We start from the raw sequence: 16,657 nt of genomic DNA on the forward strand, positions 1-16,657 counted from the left end.
TTACATGGTATTAAGGGGTGAAGTTCATCTTTCCTGCCCAAATAAACACCAGATCATTCCCTGAGGTAATAAGACATTCCAGGAGCCCAACAGAAGCAGCCAGCAGCCCAGCCTTGTGCCGGAGGGCCCGGCCAGTGTGTGGGGAAAGAGAAGGGAAAACACGAGGCACCCCGACTGGACAGGAAGAAGAGCAGTCTGCAGCCGTCGATGGTGTGCTCCTGTCTGCAGGAAACCCCAAGGAGCCTCAAGAAGGTTATTGAACTACTGAGTGCGTTTCACGTCAGGACATGCGGTCAGTACGCAAGAGCCACCGACATTTCTGCAGATGACCAACACACTATGGGAAGAAGAAGTATTTCTTAAAGGACCATTTATAACTGCATTCCAAAATATGAAGTACTCAGGGACCTCAGCAGGCTTTTTATAGACATTGTAGAACCCGATTCCGATACAGATATGGAAATGCAAAGAACCTAAAAGAACCAGGACTATTTTGATAATAAAGAGCAAAGCCTTAGGCTGTGCGGTATTTGCCAAGCAGCTGAAGTAACTGGCGGTGCTGGTACTGACATGATACACGGATGGTGGAAATAGGCAAAGCCCGGGGAAGGTCCACATGGATGTACTCGACTGCCTTTTGAGAAAAGTGCCAAGGTAACTCGAAAGAGAAAGGACAGCCTTTAACAAATAATGCTGAAAAAACTATCCACGGAGGGAGAAAGTGGCTCTCTCCTTACACGTGTCAGTCACAAACATGAACTTGCAATGGTAAGAGCTGAAGGTATGAAAGGTTGGGAAGAAGCCACCGGAGAAAATGCTCACGCTCCTAGGGTGGGCGAAGCTCTTACTTCTCCTTTGCATTTCCCACACAGAGCAGGGCGATGTTTCATATCCCTGCTAACGTGGGACATTCCAGGGGTGAGGAACGGGCTGGCCAAATGGGACCCCGTGGCCTCACACAGCTCAGAGTCCCACACTGAGCACAGAGAAGCTGACCCAACCCTCCAGCCCTTGCAGTCTCTTATTTCCAGAGCCTTCTCTCCTCCCCACAGGCTCTTGAGCCTGGACTCCGCTGGGGGATGTGGGTGTCAAAGCTTTTATTTCCACACATGCACAAATGTCTGAGCAAGAGAGAGCCTAGAAATTGAAACTTAAACCTGGAAACTTTTTGGAAAAAGAGGGCCACCCACAATCAGATACTTAAGAAGTCTTTTTGAATGATAAAAAAAAGAAGGTATTTACAAGCAGTTTTGAAATGTTGCTAAGTAATTCCTTCATTGTCTAAGAATAACCAGAACCACATTTAACTTACAAAGAAGTTAAGACATTGCAACACGTCTGGCTCTGGAACCAATTTAAGATGAGAACCTGGCAGGAGGGACACACCATGACAAGACGACCCACAGGATGGAACAGTGTCAAAGAATGTGTCAAACAAATCACATGTAAAAAGCAGCAGTGATTCTGAATGCCTTTGGTGGGACCACATTTTTCCCCTACACTAGTGTCTGTGAAAGGAAGATTAAAACGCAAAGGAATCTTTACTAAGCCTCCTACAAATGGGCCAAAGCACGAGCTGCCGAGAGGCTTGTCAGCACAGTGCGGGCTGGCCGGCGGACGTACTTGGGGGTCTGCTGCACCTCGGCCCACCAGCGGTAGTCGGTGTGGCTGACCAGCAGCAGGATCTGACACCAGAGCAGCACAAGTGCGGGGTGTGTGGGGATCATGCAGCGCACACGCGTGTTCAAGCTCTCCAGGCTGTAGAAACTGCCGTCGGCACCGTCGGCGGTGAAGAGTCTAGAGGCAGCTGCTGTAATCCTCCGGAACATTCCTAGAGACAAACCCAAAGTAAAACTGATTAAGGTGGAATCTCTTTGTTGCTCACCACAGTCCAACACTTTGTAGCTGCAAGAAGACTTTACATAAAAAGACACACATGGCTCTGTCCTGCACGTTTTCAAAGGGACGGGCCGCCCTCAGCGCAACCACTCCTGCCATACCGACCAGTGCCTTGGCTTGCTCAGAACCGACGGGGGGGCAACTACAGAGGTCACGTGGGCCACAGCAAGTGGCCAGAGAAAGAATATAGACGGTGTCCCACGCCAGTTCCCGACGGCCTCCTCACCCCCCACAAAGCGTCCTGGGGCAGGGTGGCCACACGTGGCAGACCCCAGTGGGGCTCGGCCCACAAGTTTCTCCGTAGCATCCTCCTCAGGGCCTAGAAAACTCCCCTCTACGACTTAATGATTTCGTCTGGCCCCTCCTTTGGACAGACACAGAGTCAGCTCAACACACCACTCCTGTCACCCTGCACGGCCTTACGCGGCTGGCCGTCATCCCACAGACGCACAGACACTCACGTGGCACAGCACAGCAGGGGGGCGGGAGCTGGCCAAGGGCTCCGTTCCCATATGTTGGGTCTCCTGGCATCACTGCTAGAGAGTCAAAATCTTATTTCTGGTTTAAATGTCAACACATCCTAAATGCAAAAGGGGCCTAAAACAGGCAAAAACGGACCACAGTTTTCTCCTTACTGCTTTGTGATGGCCACACCCATGATCTGAGGCGAGAGAAGAGACCTAACAAAAGCAGGATGATCAGAAAAATCCCAACAATGGCCGGCCTGGTGGCTCAGGTGGTTGGAGCTCCATGCTCCTAACTCCGAAGGCTGCCGGTTCGATTCCCACATGGGCCAGTGGGCTCTCAACCACAAGGTTGCCAGTTCAATTCCTCGAGTCTCGCAAGGGATGGTGGGCAGCGCGCCCTGCAACTAAGATTGAACACAGCACCTTGAGCTGAGCTGCCGCTGAGCTCCCGAATGGGTCAGTTGGTTGGAGTGCGTCCTCTCAACCACAAGGTTGCTGGTTCGACTCCCGCAAAGGATGGTGGACTGTGCCCCCTGCAACTAGCAATGGAAACTGGACCTGGAGCTGAGCTGCGCCCTCTACAACTAAGACTGAAAGGACAACTTGACTTGGAAAATGTCCCGGAAGTACACACTGTTCCCCAATAAAGTCCGATTTCCCTTCCCAAATAAAAAAATCTTTAAAGAACAAAAAAAGAAAGAAAAATCCCAACAAGAAGTTCCCAGGGTTCATCTGGTCTCTGGCCCCCATCCCCAGGGTGTCTCTCTGGTTGCTTAATGGTCATCACTGCTCACCTCCAGCCCCCTGGCCCTGGCCTAGTTCTTCTGTGCCCTCCATTACTGCATGGGCTCTGTGTGGGGACAAAGCACACAGGGAAGAGGCCAGTCTGCCCTGAAGGAACGCTGAAGCCAAGCCAGGAACATGGGAGTGACGGACCACGGCATGAGGTTTATTGGACAGGAAACCATGGCCAGAAATCAATGGCTTCACATCTTTGTCAGGAGAAGTGATGTCAGAACGACACCAACCCCGAGGTGACGGGAAGAGGAACTGGACAAACACTAGTGGGACGGCTGTTCCTCTCTGCAGAGCCTGCAGGTACCTTCCGCAGGGGAAGTGGAACTGGAGGTGGTATGAGACGTACGAGGACTGGGACGGGCCCTGGAAAGCAACCCCCGCCCCACCCCCGGGGCCCCCTTGGCAAAGGGCTCATTCTGAAACAGCCACTAACCCTGCCCTGACACCTGCCTAGCCGTCCGCTGACCTGGTCATCTGGGAGCTCCTGGTTTTCGTCCCTGCGGCTCTATCAGAGGTGGCAAACTGCCCACCAAAATCTCTGCCTCCCTCCTTCCCCATGAACATTTTCCAGCCCCTGTACGGGGGTGGGGGCTACAAGTTGTCACCAGAGGACACACAAACAAAAAGGACGTAGGTCACTTTCAGTCCCAGGCAATGAAGCCATGTCTACCTTCCCTCTCCTCTCCCCAACCAGGTAAAGGTGCTGACAGCAAGGAAGGAGGGGCCGCTGCACGGCCCAGAGACAATGCGGTGTGTTAGCCACGGAGATGCTGATTTCTCACAGCAGCTACTGTGGCCATAAGTAACACGAGGTAGTGAGTACTTGACTGACAGCAGAAGATGCTTTCGGTGGGGCCTCCCTTCCCAGTCTCATGAGCAGCAATGACTGGCTGAGACAGAGAAAGAGGGCGGGACCCACGGCACAGAGTGTCCAGATGGCAGGGGAAGCCAGAGAGCCTGATGACCTGGGAGAAGAAAAAGGGGCCAGGGACCGAGAGGCAGTGACAAAGAGCAGAGGAGCACTTGAGGCAGGAAGACAGACGGAAGGCTGTGCGCAAAAAGGACTCCCCTAGCCCCGTCTTTTGGTGCCAAAAGGAAGTGCTTAGTGTCTACAGAAGTAACGGAAGCAGGCGCTGGAGAGCCAGTGCCACCTTCAGGCCAAGGGATGACGAGGACGGAGCCCGAGTCAGAAGGACGGCTCTAGCCCACCCCCACGCCCAGGGCTCTCGCGTCACCCAGCTCTGCCTGCTCCTTGTGCTACAATATGGGTGCCAGACACTTCCCACGGTGGCCGGACCCGCAGGAAGTGCTGTGCACACGCTGGCGGCCACACTCCCCATCACCAGCCCGCGGGGCAGCGTGGAACAGCAGGAAGAACACAGGCAAGAGAACTTGGGTTTTCATTCTTAGTTTTACCATATGACCTTTCCGAGGCGAAGTTCCCTCAGCAGTGAAAAGGGAGAAACAGATCCGAGTTCTTGTAAGGGGTAACAGAGCTAACACCTGTGAAAGGGACCGCGTGCCCACATGACAGCACCACTATTTCGGGCATTATGACCAGGAGCAGCCCTGACCTTGCCCACACATCAGTTTGGATCAATGTCAATTTCATGACTGCAGTAACAACTGTTTTCTTTCTCCCAGTATTCCTACTTTGGCCCCACATAACGTGGGAACACGGACCCTTCTGCAGTACTGGGAAGGAGCCTTCCGCCCAGCCTACAGGACGGGCGGTGAGCGCGTGGCACCTACGGCCCGGCTGCTGCTGCCTGGGGCTCAGGAAGGGTACTACCACCCCTATGTGAGCGTCTGGCTGGCAGGGGGCAGCGTGCGCGGTGTGGATTTGGAGGACAGTGAGCAGTGAGGGCGCCTGGCCACGGCCAGAGGCCCAGCGACGCTGGCAGCACGGCATAGGACTCTAACGGACCCTGTCGGAGGACAGGACGGGGCACCAGCTACCCAGATTTTGTAAACTGGGGGCCAGGTGTCCTTCTTGGCCCTTCTGCTTGTGCTGGCTTGAATCTGAAACAGGCAAACAACTTTGGGACTCACACGCCTCCCTGAACGAGCGGGGTGGCAAGAAACTAGAGGTCAAGGCCATTGTTCAGACTAGTTTCCTTTTTGAGAAAGAACACCAGAAATGGGCAAATTCAGTCTTAATTTTCAGCGAAGGAGTGAAATTGTCTTTGTTTAAGCAATGCATAAAAAAAAAACTTACCAACTTTATATGCTAACTGTCCCTTATTTATATAAAAGTACATGATTTATTTCAACTCTACTTCAAAACCAACCAAAGACAGTAATTCTGCCCCCTAGTATCTTTATAAGAAATGTAGTTAAACAAGATAGACATAGACTTTCACACACACACACACACACACACACACACACACACACACGTGCCTTATTCACACATGTTGGGCCAACTGAACAAGGACCAGACACCAGCAGCAAGACCCGAGGGCCACAGTCCCAGCTGCCTCCATGGAGTGAGAGTGCAGCCTGTCCTAACATGGCAGACGCCAGTCATGGGTTCAAACTTACACTAAATTAAAATAAATGACACAAGCCGCATTCCAAGGGCCCAGCAGCGACCGGTGGCTAGAGGCAACTGAACTGCTGGGGTCACAGAGCACCCCACACTGCAGTAAGCTCTGCTGGACAGCCCCACACAGGACTTTAAGAATACCACCCGTGTTTCGAGAAAAGGAAGGTGAGGAAACTAGAGCACCGGGTTAGTGAACACCTGGACAGGCACAGAACGCCACCTGACGCGGTAACGCCACACGCCACATCAATCTCTCCAAAGAAGGTGGAAAAGCAGTCCTAGAGATGAACTATGTCCTTCTGGGGTCAGATCCAAACCCATCGATGGCCAAATACTTAAATGACCAACATACTAAAAAGGGCCTATTATTCACAGGACAGCATTATTTTCTCCAGTTATTTAAAGGTATTACAGTGTGTCAGTGAGGCATTAAGCAAACAATCTTCAAAAAGAAAATGTGTTCAGGGCTGCTGGATGGCTCAGCTGGTTAGAGCGTGAGCTCTCAACTACAAGGCTGCCAGCTCGATTCCCGCATGGGATGGTGGGCTGCACCCCCTGCAACTGACGATTGAAAACGGCAACTGGACTTGGAGCTGAGCTGCACCCTCCACCACTAGATTGAAGGACAATGACTTGGAGCTGATGGGCCCTGGAGAGACACACTGTCCCCCGATATTCCCCAATAAAATTTTTTAAAAAATGCATTCAATGGTAGTAAAGAAGGGGACCTGAAACCCAAGTCCATTATCAAAATCACTCTGGTCACGTCCCTGTGCCTGGGGTGCTGGCAATCGGACGAAGCAGCCACAATTCTCCCTGCCTCCAGGGCCAGGAGCCCAGGTCCCTCCTGCCTCCCCAGCACCCCCTCCGCCCCTGGCCCCTCACGCAGCTCTCCAAAAGGCTAGCGGTTCAGGTCTAAGCTCCACAGGCCCCTCCAGAAAGCCTGCCCCCACCTACCTACCCTGTGGTCTGTCACTGCAGTATTTGTTTCCTTCATAGGAAATATCAAGACTTGTGACTACGTATCCATGAACCGTCCGTCTGCCCCGCTAGGCTGTATGCTCCACAAAGGCAAGAGTCACGTCAGCCTTACTGGCCACGCACGCCCAGGGCCAGCAGGGTGGCAGGCTGACATGGCCCATCTTTGTCCAAGGACCAAAGACTGAAAATGGTAACAGTCCTGCTCTAAGGTAGTTACTGAGTGTGTGTGTTTTAATTTGTATTAAAGATCTGTGCATGATTTAAAAATCCAGTAACAGAGAGGGGCTTCTGATTTTAAAAGTGCCCTGCTCAGCCACCTTCAGGCAACTACTTGCTCTCCCATGCAGTTGTTAGGGCGCCACAAACTCCCACTTGCTGTGCTCGTATCACGCGGAGCTCTTCTGTCTGCTTCTCTCCCTCATTACAGGAAAGCAAGCCTCCCTCTTGAAGGAATGCTGTCCAGTCTCCCCACTGGCCGGACTGGCCAGAGCACGCAGGGCCCACACGTCACTCGCAGGACTCACGCGGAAGCTGGGACCACAGGCGGCCAGAGGCCAACCTGCCTGCCGTGGGGGAGGAACACAGGAGAACAGCAACAGGCACGAGAGCTGTGGCGTGGGGCCACGACATGGCCCCGGCTGAAGCCGCCAGGAAACTCCTCCTCACGCTCGCGCTCAGGGTGGGCCCGTCCCTGCCGCGGAACTGCTGGCAGGGACCCATCGTGATTTGACTCCGACCTGAGTGGCCTGCCAGCACACTTACATACCTCCTTCCTATTTCAGTGCACGGTTCTGAGTGGTTACCTGGCAGCCCACGGCTTGTTCTGTGAACTTCACATTTGATCACATAGCCCCGACCATGCCAGAGAGGACTGTGCGTGCCCCTTCCGCCCTCTGCCTTCCACTTGCCAAAGTAAGTAGGTTCCTTCCTTTATGTTTGTCAGAACTGAAAACATTTTCCTTCTGTTCTGAAACCGTAAGTCAGTCAGTCTTCAATGCTTTATTCATACTGGGTTCCCAAAATTACAAATCAAACAGCATTCACCATGTGACGCCAGTTCCCAACAACGCCCAGGAGGACGACCTCTCTAGGGGTCCTGGCTCAGGACCTCTGAGCCACTTGAAGGAGCTTTATAAAGTCAGGGGTTCCCATCATATCAGCTGCTGAAAACCGTGCCGCACTCGGGCTTGCTTCACATTTGGACCATGCTGTCCGTGGTGTGTTTCTCCTAGAGGTTAGAACTGCCTTTCGCTTTTCTTGCTGAGAAGATAGGCCTGTGCCCTGTAACTAACGTCTTCCAGCTTCTCACTGATTCTATTTGTGAAAACTCATCCCTCTGGGAAAATGCTGACTGTCCTAATACAGGTTGCTGCTTCCTATGCCCGGATGCATGAGTGGCATCTCGTGACTTCTCTCTGGGGTTCACTGTCCTTTTAAATTCTCAGCCATATATGTAAAGGTAACAAAAACATCTCAGCCTCCAGAATATTTAACACAGGGGAGCCCTCAGGTTCACTCTTATGGCCACCGCAGCGTACAGACCGCACACTACACCGAGGCTGCCCCGGCAGCACAGCCCCTGCGCTCGGAGCGCCGCCGCGGCGGGGCACCCAGACGCGGCACGGCACCCAGACGCGGCACGGCACCCAGACGGGCACCTACCGGACTTGAAGATGTGGATCAGACACATCAGCAGGGTGCCCAGTTCCTGGCAGTAGAAAGTATGTTGCTGTTCGCTCATTTCCACTTTTAGCTGCTTTGTAACAATGTCCTCTAAAAGGATGCCGACCAGTTGTAGGAGAAACCTTCAAAGAAAGGGGAAAGGGTGACAGTGAACAAGGTGGCATTCCAGAGCACCCAAGAGGTGACCTGGAAAAATATTCACAATAGACACAGAGAGAGAAACAACATGGGTAAGTACTGACAGACCGCACGCAGCACGTGGTTCCCGGCAGAAAGCGGTGGGGGCCGGACAAAGAGGGTAGAGGGGGTCAAACACGTGGGGACGTGAGGACACTAAACTCTGGGTGCTGAGGACACAGTGCACCACACAGGTGACCGAGTGTACAGTTGTACACTTGAAACTTACATGATCTCATTAACCAATGTCACCCCGGTAAGTTTAATTTTAAAAAGTGTGAGTCAAGTAAAATAACCAAGTGGAAGGCTTAACGCCGAGCCCTTGGATTAGTCCCTGTGCCTCCTGCCTGTCGCTTTCCTCCCTTAGGAGACGGCAGTAATCACACCACCTTCAGGACTGTCAGGTGGACAAAATGACACGTAGTGCCTGAAGCTCTGTAAAGCGTACAGGTGCTGTGGCTGACGCACGGCAGAACTGAACGCCTCATGCATTTCAGGCGCCAGCTTAATGTAACGGGCAGCTGCAGGCTCCTTGCTGCCCCTGCAAACACAGGTGCCACGCGGGTGTCCTGGGTTTATCTCCACACACACACACACACACACACACACACACACACACACACAGGCCTCTCCGCTGAAGACCCAACGGGGGGGTTACACACACGTTCCGGAGGCCTTGGCTGGAAGGCGCACCTGGCAGAACCCGCACCCACAGCACGTCCTCTAAGCCACTCCCACTGAGGGAGCGCCCTGAGTTCAGCCACGGGGGGCACACACTTGTCCAGGCCACAGCGTGTAGTGTATGAGGGACATGATTTGATACCACAGCATGTCGCGGGGAGCATTGGCGGGGAGGATGGTTTTATTACTGGCCAAGTTTAGAATGGCCAGTACGTGGTGGGAATAAAAATATGACCAACTTCTAGTGGGTCTGGTCAGCTTTTTCAGTCCTCTGCAGGCAGCGTGGACTGCAGCATCTGCTCCCAGGGCAGGCCACCATCCCCGCACTGCGCGGTGAGCCCCCGTGCAGTCTGTAACGAGGATGCAGGTAGGATGTAAGAGACGAGAGGGGACTGGACCAGGGCCATAGGCAAGGCAGGATGGGTAAAGAAAACACGCCGACACACGTCCTCAGGGCTCGCAGAGCTGAAGTAAAACAGGCGTTATTCCTGACCTTCCGACCCCCAAACACCACGTGACTTCCTGAAGGACACGGACTGGGAAAAGGTCAGATACAGAACACACCTTGAAAATGTTTCTTCTGGCAAATTCTTCATTTGTTTCCCTTCACTGTGCTCTTCCGGTGTTAAAGGACTGTCCCCATCTCTTAACCTGGTAATTACTGGACAGGAGATGAAATGCGGAGAGAAGGAGAGCTCCTGAATCCGAGAAAGAACGATGTCTTCCGTTGACTGGGAAATCAGAACCCTCAAAATAGCCAGGATTCCTGAGACCCAGAGTTGGACAGTGCTCACAGATGCCTGAAAGAGAACATACACCAGCTACAACGACAGGAAATAGAGGATTCAATTTTTCCTGATTACGGGTTTCATAAATGGAAACCACCCCTTTTATTTAACATCCTACCCATAAATCCTGTCTCGTGGGCTCGCGCAGTGTGGTCCCAGACAGGCAGCAGCCACCTGAGCTGGGAACCTGTTCAGAATGCAAGCTCAGGCCCCCCGATCCCAGCAGAGCGCTGCATCTAAGACGCCACCGTGAGGCAGGACACTCACCATTGTATCCGGAGTGACAAACATACTCCGTAAAAGCATGTCCACGGGCCGCAGGGAGGAAGGGGCCAGAATCTCAAACAACGTGTTTAGCACGCCGAGGGCTTCGTGCGAGTCCACGTGCATCTGTTGCAATTAAACAACAAAAAGGCCAGCGCTCACCCCCGGCCAGGTGTCTCCGGGCCAGACGACCTTTCTCTTGCCACCATCACCACCCAGCACCGAAACTGTTATAACTGGATTAGTCAACCAGGAGAACATTTTTTAGAACACCACCGCATCAGCTACATTTTTTCCACAAAGCAAATCTTTTCATTTATTATATGTGTTTTCTATAAAAGATTCAAATATATAAAAGTATGAAAACAAATCAGCTGGACCTGCACCCCCGAGACAATTGTCATCCCCATTTCCAGCTGTGCACCCTTGGGAAACCTACGAACATCTCTGAGCCCTGGCTTCCACACCTGTGGAGCAGGTGACAAGAGCCTGGGGCCACTGAGGCTCAACGGGACCCCCCACCCATGACCGGCACTGACAAGCGCCATCGTGAAATGAATCTGCCACCTCGTCCGCCACGGGCTCTTCCTCTACATGCGAATGTGCCCCGGTGGCGGGCAGGGTGACACACCTGCTGCTTGGCTAGCATCGGGAGGATGACATCGGCCACCTGGCGGGACAGCCGCCTCCACTTGTCCTCATTCTCCTTGTGGCACTGCTGCAGGACCAGGATGAACATTTCCAGCACCTACGAGGACAATGGGCCTGGTCACGCTCACTCTGGCCTGACCGCGGCTCAGCTGCGACTCCAGGACCCAGAGCAGCACGAGTCCCCACGAGGGCCTGCTACACCCACGTGACCCTGGCCCTGGGCCATGAGACAAGGGGAGCCCGCAGACAATGCTGCACTCCTCAGGGAAACTCGCCTCATTCCTGTTTCTGTGGAGTCTGCAGGACTTCACGGCCAGGGAAAAGGCCCAAAAAGAAAATCAGACTTCCACTGACCTCTGGCAAAACACAAACAGCCCTCACTACACTGTTCTGCATGCAGAGGCTTCTCGACTCCCGTGCACAGTGGTTCACGTCTGTGTTCTCTGCAATGGTAATCTCCCACTGGGCAGTACTTACTTTCACAGGAGTTACGTGAGGTTCAGGATGAGTTTATTAGTGAGCGTTTCTAAACAGAGAAGTCTAAAGGCCTGTATTTGTAAATAAAGTTTTATTGGCACGCAGCCACACCCTGTGCTGAACATTCTGACCAGGATTGCTCTCGTCCACAACAGCCCACGTGAGGAGAGGCAACAGATACCATATGGCCTGAAAAGCTTAAAATAGTTATCTGCCCGTTTACAGAAAGTCTGCCGACCTGGTCTATAAAATGTAACTGCTACAAAGGCAGAGACACAGCCACTTAAGTTCCTGCTCTACAAGGCAGGCCGCCCGTGCCTTCCAAGCTGCGGTGCCCTCCGAGGGGCTTGGCAGTGCTTGGACGGCACCGGCACCTCCGCACATAATCCCAGCTCTCTGTCATGAAGACTAACTGGCCCTGTTCTCTCGTAAACCAGCCCAAGAACTTCGGGGATGCGTGCAGCTGATAAGCCATTCTCAGGCCTCCCACCAACCAGCACGCTGAGTTGCCAAGAGTTGTCGCTGGTTCTCAAACCTCTATGGCAGTTGTACTTATTATTGTAATTATGGGATCCAATTAAAAACCAAACATTTAATTAAGTGTTACCTAAATTAACCAAACTGAGAATGCACAAAGGAAGTGTTTCTATGAGAAAAGCTTATGACCTTATAAAGATTCAAAGACAAATAGGTAAGAAAAATTACAAAATAAGTGAGGGCTAGGCCTCTGTACACGCTAAAAGAGGAGTCATTAAAAAGCCACATTTCTGCACTTAAACTGCCTCAAACTACCCCAAATTCTTGCTCCACCTTAAGGAAAACAAAACCAGACTCAGCTCAAAGAAACCGAATTCGGCCCTACATCAACACAGTGGTAAATAAATATTCAAACAAAGTCTCCAAATTATTTCAGATTTGAGTTTTTAAATCATTTTTTGGGTCAACAGTGTCAATGAATTGCTTTTGGGGGATCCTCATTTTAGGAAGGAGGGCCTGCACCATACTCGGTAGGGTGGCTGATGTGTGACCGTCAGCCAGGGGGCAGGAGGCCTCGCCACGGGGCAGTTCTGCTATAAAGACAGGCCCCTCCCCAGCTGTCCTGAGAGCCCAGGCTGACCCAAAGCGACACCCCTGCTTGTGGACAGTGGCCCGTGGCGGCTCCTTCCGGGCCTGCAGGACGACAGCGCCCGCCTTACCTGATGGTACTGGATCAGTCTCAGCAGCATGGACACCACCACCTCCTTCTGAGTTTCAAGCTCTCTTCCTGCGTCCGCTTTATTGGTTCCTCTCAGTACGAAAAGGTCATGGACGATGGGCTGCAGAGCCGGTATGGCTGTGGGGACAAAGGTCGTGCTAAGAAGTCCCTGCTCAGCCCTCACACTGGGGACACCGCACCTGGCACCTGCAAAGCCCTCCAAGAAATACAGGAGACCTTACTGCATACTTGGTTTATGGTAAGGGTTATCGAGGGTTGGAAATTGTCAGTGCACCACCATGGAAGGCCAACGATGTTCCTCTGACACTTACTAATAATTTGTGACAGCTTTAAAAACTAATAAAACTAGGGTTTCTGTGTGTAACATCACTTCTGGAAAAAGAGACACAAATTCAAAAGTCAAATTCAAAATAATAATACCTTCCAACTAGCTAAAATAGTAACAGTCTATACTCACGCACAAACTACTTAAAAGATGCAGGCGGATTTCTATGCTCATTTCAGTAACTAAACTCACTCTATCATTAAATAAAGGTTTGCCCCTGGATCTTGTCTTTATTCAAAATAGCAGGCAAAGTAAATCCTTTAGTCGAACACGACATGAATAAACTCTAAGAAATGCCTTTCACTTGGAAGGGTGCAGCCCAATGATGTCACTGAGATTACTAGAAAACATTGTGTCACCTAGTGATATGCGCACGTGGGCACACGCACCCCCGTGACGCGCGCACAGCTGCACTCTCCCTGGTGGCACACAGAGCTCCCTGGCTGACTTTCCCACAGATGACTGGGCCTCCCAGTAGAAAGCAGTGGGGTTTGGCTGCCCATCAATTTCCTACCCAAAGATCCTCTGGCCCACGAAACTTTGGTCACCCTGTAGCTGACATTTGCACTGTCATCTACATCCAGTGACCCTAACGTCCATACATGTAGTGATGTATACCTCCCTGAGGCATGCATTTTGGCCCCCGCTAGGCCATGACACAGGTGACGGCAGTGGGGACACCGAGCTGGCACTGGGCCGCCTCTGCCACCTGCGGTCCAGCAGGTACCAGCTTGGCTGCCTGCTCTCCTGCCAGCACACGGAGGTGACAACGCTGCGTGCAGCAAGCGCTGGGCCCATGCCTGCGGTTTGTGGGGCCTAGGGAGCAGCCCTGCCTAAGTTCAAAAGCCTAAAGCTTCCCGACAAGGGAGCTACACAGGAGTTGACAGAGAGCTGGGAGGCCCACTGGAAGTTCAGAGAAGGGTTTCAGCTGATTCCTAAAACTGCACAACCTCATTCCACAGGTTGGAAAAGGGTTGACTGAGCAGCTGGCCATTCTCTGTGGCCCTGCAGAAGTTCCTGCACAATAACCAGGCAGAACAGAAGGCCCTGACTCAAGGCTGACTGTCCCTCCCAATACCCAGGTAATAAATCAGCTGTCCTCACGGAGGCTGGGTTTTTCTATTTCGTGTTTCATATGGATAAACAAGACTCGATCCATACCTTATACCATCTTATTCTCCTGTTTTTACCTAAGTTGATTATAAAGTCCTAAGAATAAAGAGTATGCTCTTTACACACACACACACACACACACGCACGCACATTCATGCACAGGGCCTCTAGAGCACACAGCAGTTGTGCACACAGCTGAAGTTGGGGAAATGAAGACTAACACTGCTGAGCACACCGATTACTGAAGAGCACAGTGAAAGGTTTGTCCCGTTACCATGTGTCACAGCCTTCCTCCCACTGGCCATGATGCCATCACAGAGCTGAATGATTTTAGGAATCCCAATGATCTGTTTTGAATGATAGCGTTCGTAAGACAGTAATACCAGGAAGAAAAAGATGTTTGGGATAATTGCTTCTGATTCCCTAGAAACAAAAACATCCATTTAGACACTTCCTTTATTTACAATAAAAACAACATGAAATCACGCCTGACTCAGCTGAGGGGGACAGAGCGCAGATGGGAGCCCTAGTGATCTCGTTTCGCCCGCCCCATCTAGGTCATCACACTGTCCCGTCCGCCTCGGAGCAGGTCCGCCTCGCCCCTAGAGGGCGTGGATGGTCAGCAGGGCTGCGTGGGAGCCCAGAGGTGCAGACTTCCTGGTTCTCCTTGTGCCCCTTCACACTTCAGTGGAGAAAAACGTATCTCAGAGGAGAAAAAGTAACTTGCCTCAGATCACATTGTCAAGGCATCACGTGATTAGAATAAGAAACCGGGTCTCTGGACCCAGGTACCCTCAGAACACTTTCCTCTGCACTGCTTCCCTCACTACTTGGTAACTAGTTGAGAAACGAAAGAATTTTAATTTTCAATAATTATATGCCTATCAGTGCACAGGAGGAAGTATTAAGTATTAAAAACTTCCTGTCTGGCAAGGAAAGCTGCAATCAATAAAGTGCATAATAATCACCTTACTGAAGACAACCGTACTTAAGAATGTTTTATTTCAGAAGACTTAAGAAATCAGTGTTCTGCCAGGTGAGATTTCATTCAGCAATCTATTATCATAATTAAATGCTTTGAAACACGAAATTAAACTGACAACGTATGTGATTGCCAGGTGCTGGACTGCTTCTAAACACAACTTCAGATACTTACTAATTCCTGAGGAACAAAAATGCACAGCATATTTTCCTGATCAGATTTCCATTAAAAAACACCTAGCAAGAATGCCTAACAACCCTGTAGGGTACGTTCACGAACATAATCTAAAATGACACATACTTACGCAGCAGGGACAAGAACGTAAGGTGACAGGACGCTGTGAGTTACCTGAACTGGCCAACTTCAATGTACTCGAACTGCTTCAGCACGAACCCAATGAACACCTGCAGCAGGACAGTCCACAGTGAAAATGTGCGGGCGGGGCCACTTCGCTCCCTACTTGGTGTGAATTTTTAACACATCTCCTGACAGCACATATATCTGTATACAAGAACGCAAATATATGCTATTGGCGGACTGGACACTTCTAGAAATCCCTTTAAATACCTTTACTGAACACTGAGGCAAGGCCTCTTTGGAAAACCCAATCAACTCCAGTACACATTGGGTAGGACCCAGACATCCGGGGATCGTCTGTCCTGGGTCCTGGCAAAGCAAGCAGCACAGATTTCCTGAGAGCGGTTAGGCAACAAGATGCCCAAACTGGTGCACCTTCTCCCTCCCATAAGCCTGACCTCCCAGGAGCCAGGTGCTATGAGCAGAGGGACGGCTTGGGGAGCAGAGGCGGTGCGTGAGGCCGGACTGGAGTACCCGTCTGCTCTGCCCAACCTGAAGCGCGGAGCCCACACGTTCTCTGCTCTCCCACTTCCTGGGCACGACACACACACAGAGCAGGGGCTCTATAAATCACTCTCTGAATCAAATTCAAGGTCTGCCCGCTCGTTTCCCATCCTTGTTCAGAAAAACTGTGCCGGGAGCAAGGGCACTGAGAGACAGAAGCAAATCAGAACAGAGGCTACAGCGCCCATGCAAAGGACCCCGAAGGCTCCAAGCCAGGGTTTGTGGGGACTTGACTTTGTTGGAGCGAGGCGGAAAGTGCCGGGACGCAGAGGGAGGCACGACCCGGAAGAGTCCAACACATCTGCCTGGAGGAAGTCTAACATTTAAGTATCAGATGGAGATTTTAGGAAGATAGAAGAAACAAAAATTGATCCATTTTGGAGAAAAGGCTCCATGTAGAACGACTAAAGAAAGAATTTGGTAAGAGTGATGTCTATCTGACAACTGGAGTGGGCAGCTGTTTACGTTCTTTGTCTACTAATGAGGGCCCCAAAGAGACCAGCCTGTAGCACCACGAGAACATGGTTTCTAGCTGCGAAGAGTCAAGGAGCAGGCGGACAGCAGGCTTGGCCGTGTTCTCACTGGGACAGATTGGGCTGGATCGAGACGGCTCTGGCCGTGGGCCCCAGGCTTCTTCCCGGGAGCCCCCACCCTTCCTTCAGCTCCTGTCATGGCTTCAGATGAGGGCTTCTCCCAAGTCAGGTGAGGAAAGGGAAGGACAGCCCCAACCATCGCCAAAGGGCGTC

At 51.7% G+C, this 16,657-nt stretch overlaps 1 protein-coding gene across 3 annotated transcripts in view; it reads right to left on the reverse strand.

Moving 5' to 3' along the window:
* Nucleotides 1–16,657, reverse strand: part of HTT (huntingtin) — a 120,508-nt gene that overhangs the window by 34,589 nt on the left and 69,262 nt on the right. For all 3 annotated transcript variants that reach the window (XM_088793151.1, XM_019718736.3, XM_088793153.1), the window contains 8 exons: nucleotides 15,399–15,454; nucleotides 14,343–14,491; nucleotides 12,611–12,747; nucleotides 10,918–11,034; nucleotides 10,290–10,412; nucleotides 9,799–10,034; nucleotides 8,356–8,498; nucleotides 1,624–1,831 (listed from right to left, as the gene is read on the reverse strand). In XM_088793151.1, the coding sequence (XP_088649277.1) occupies nucleotides 1,624–1,831; nucleotides 8,356–8,498; nucleotides 9,799–10,034; nucleotides 10,290–10,412; nucleotides 10,918–11,034; nucleotides 12,611–12,747; nucleotides 14,343–14,491; nucleotides 15,399–15,454 (1,169 nt within the window). The remainder of the gene's footprint in view (nucleotides 1–1,623; nucleotides 1,832–8,355; nucleotides 8,499–9,798; nucleotides 10,035–10,289; nucleotides 10,413–10,917; nucleotides 11,035–12,610; nucleotides 12,748–14,342; nucleotides 14,492–15,398; nucleotides 15,455–16,657) is intronic.

This window comes from Rhinolophus sinicus, chromosome 1, assembly GCF_057876585.1.
Source record: "Rhinolophus sinicus isolate RSI-liver-muscle chromosome 1, RSI-T2T, whole genome shotgun sequence".
NCBI lineage: Eukaryota > Metazoa > Chordata > Mammalia > Chiroptera > Rhinolophidae > Rhinolophus > Rhinolophus sinicus.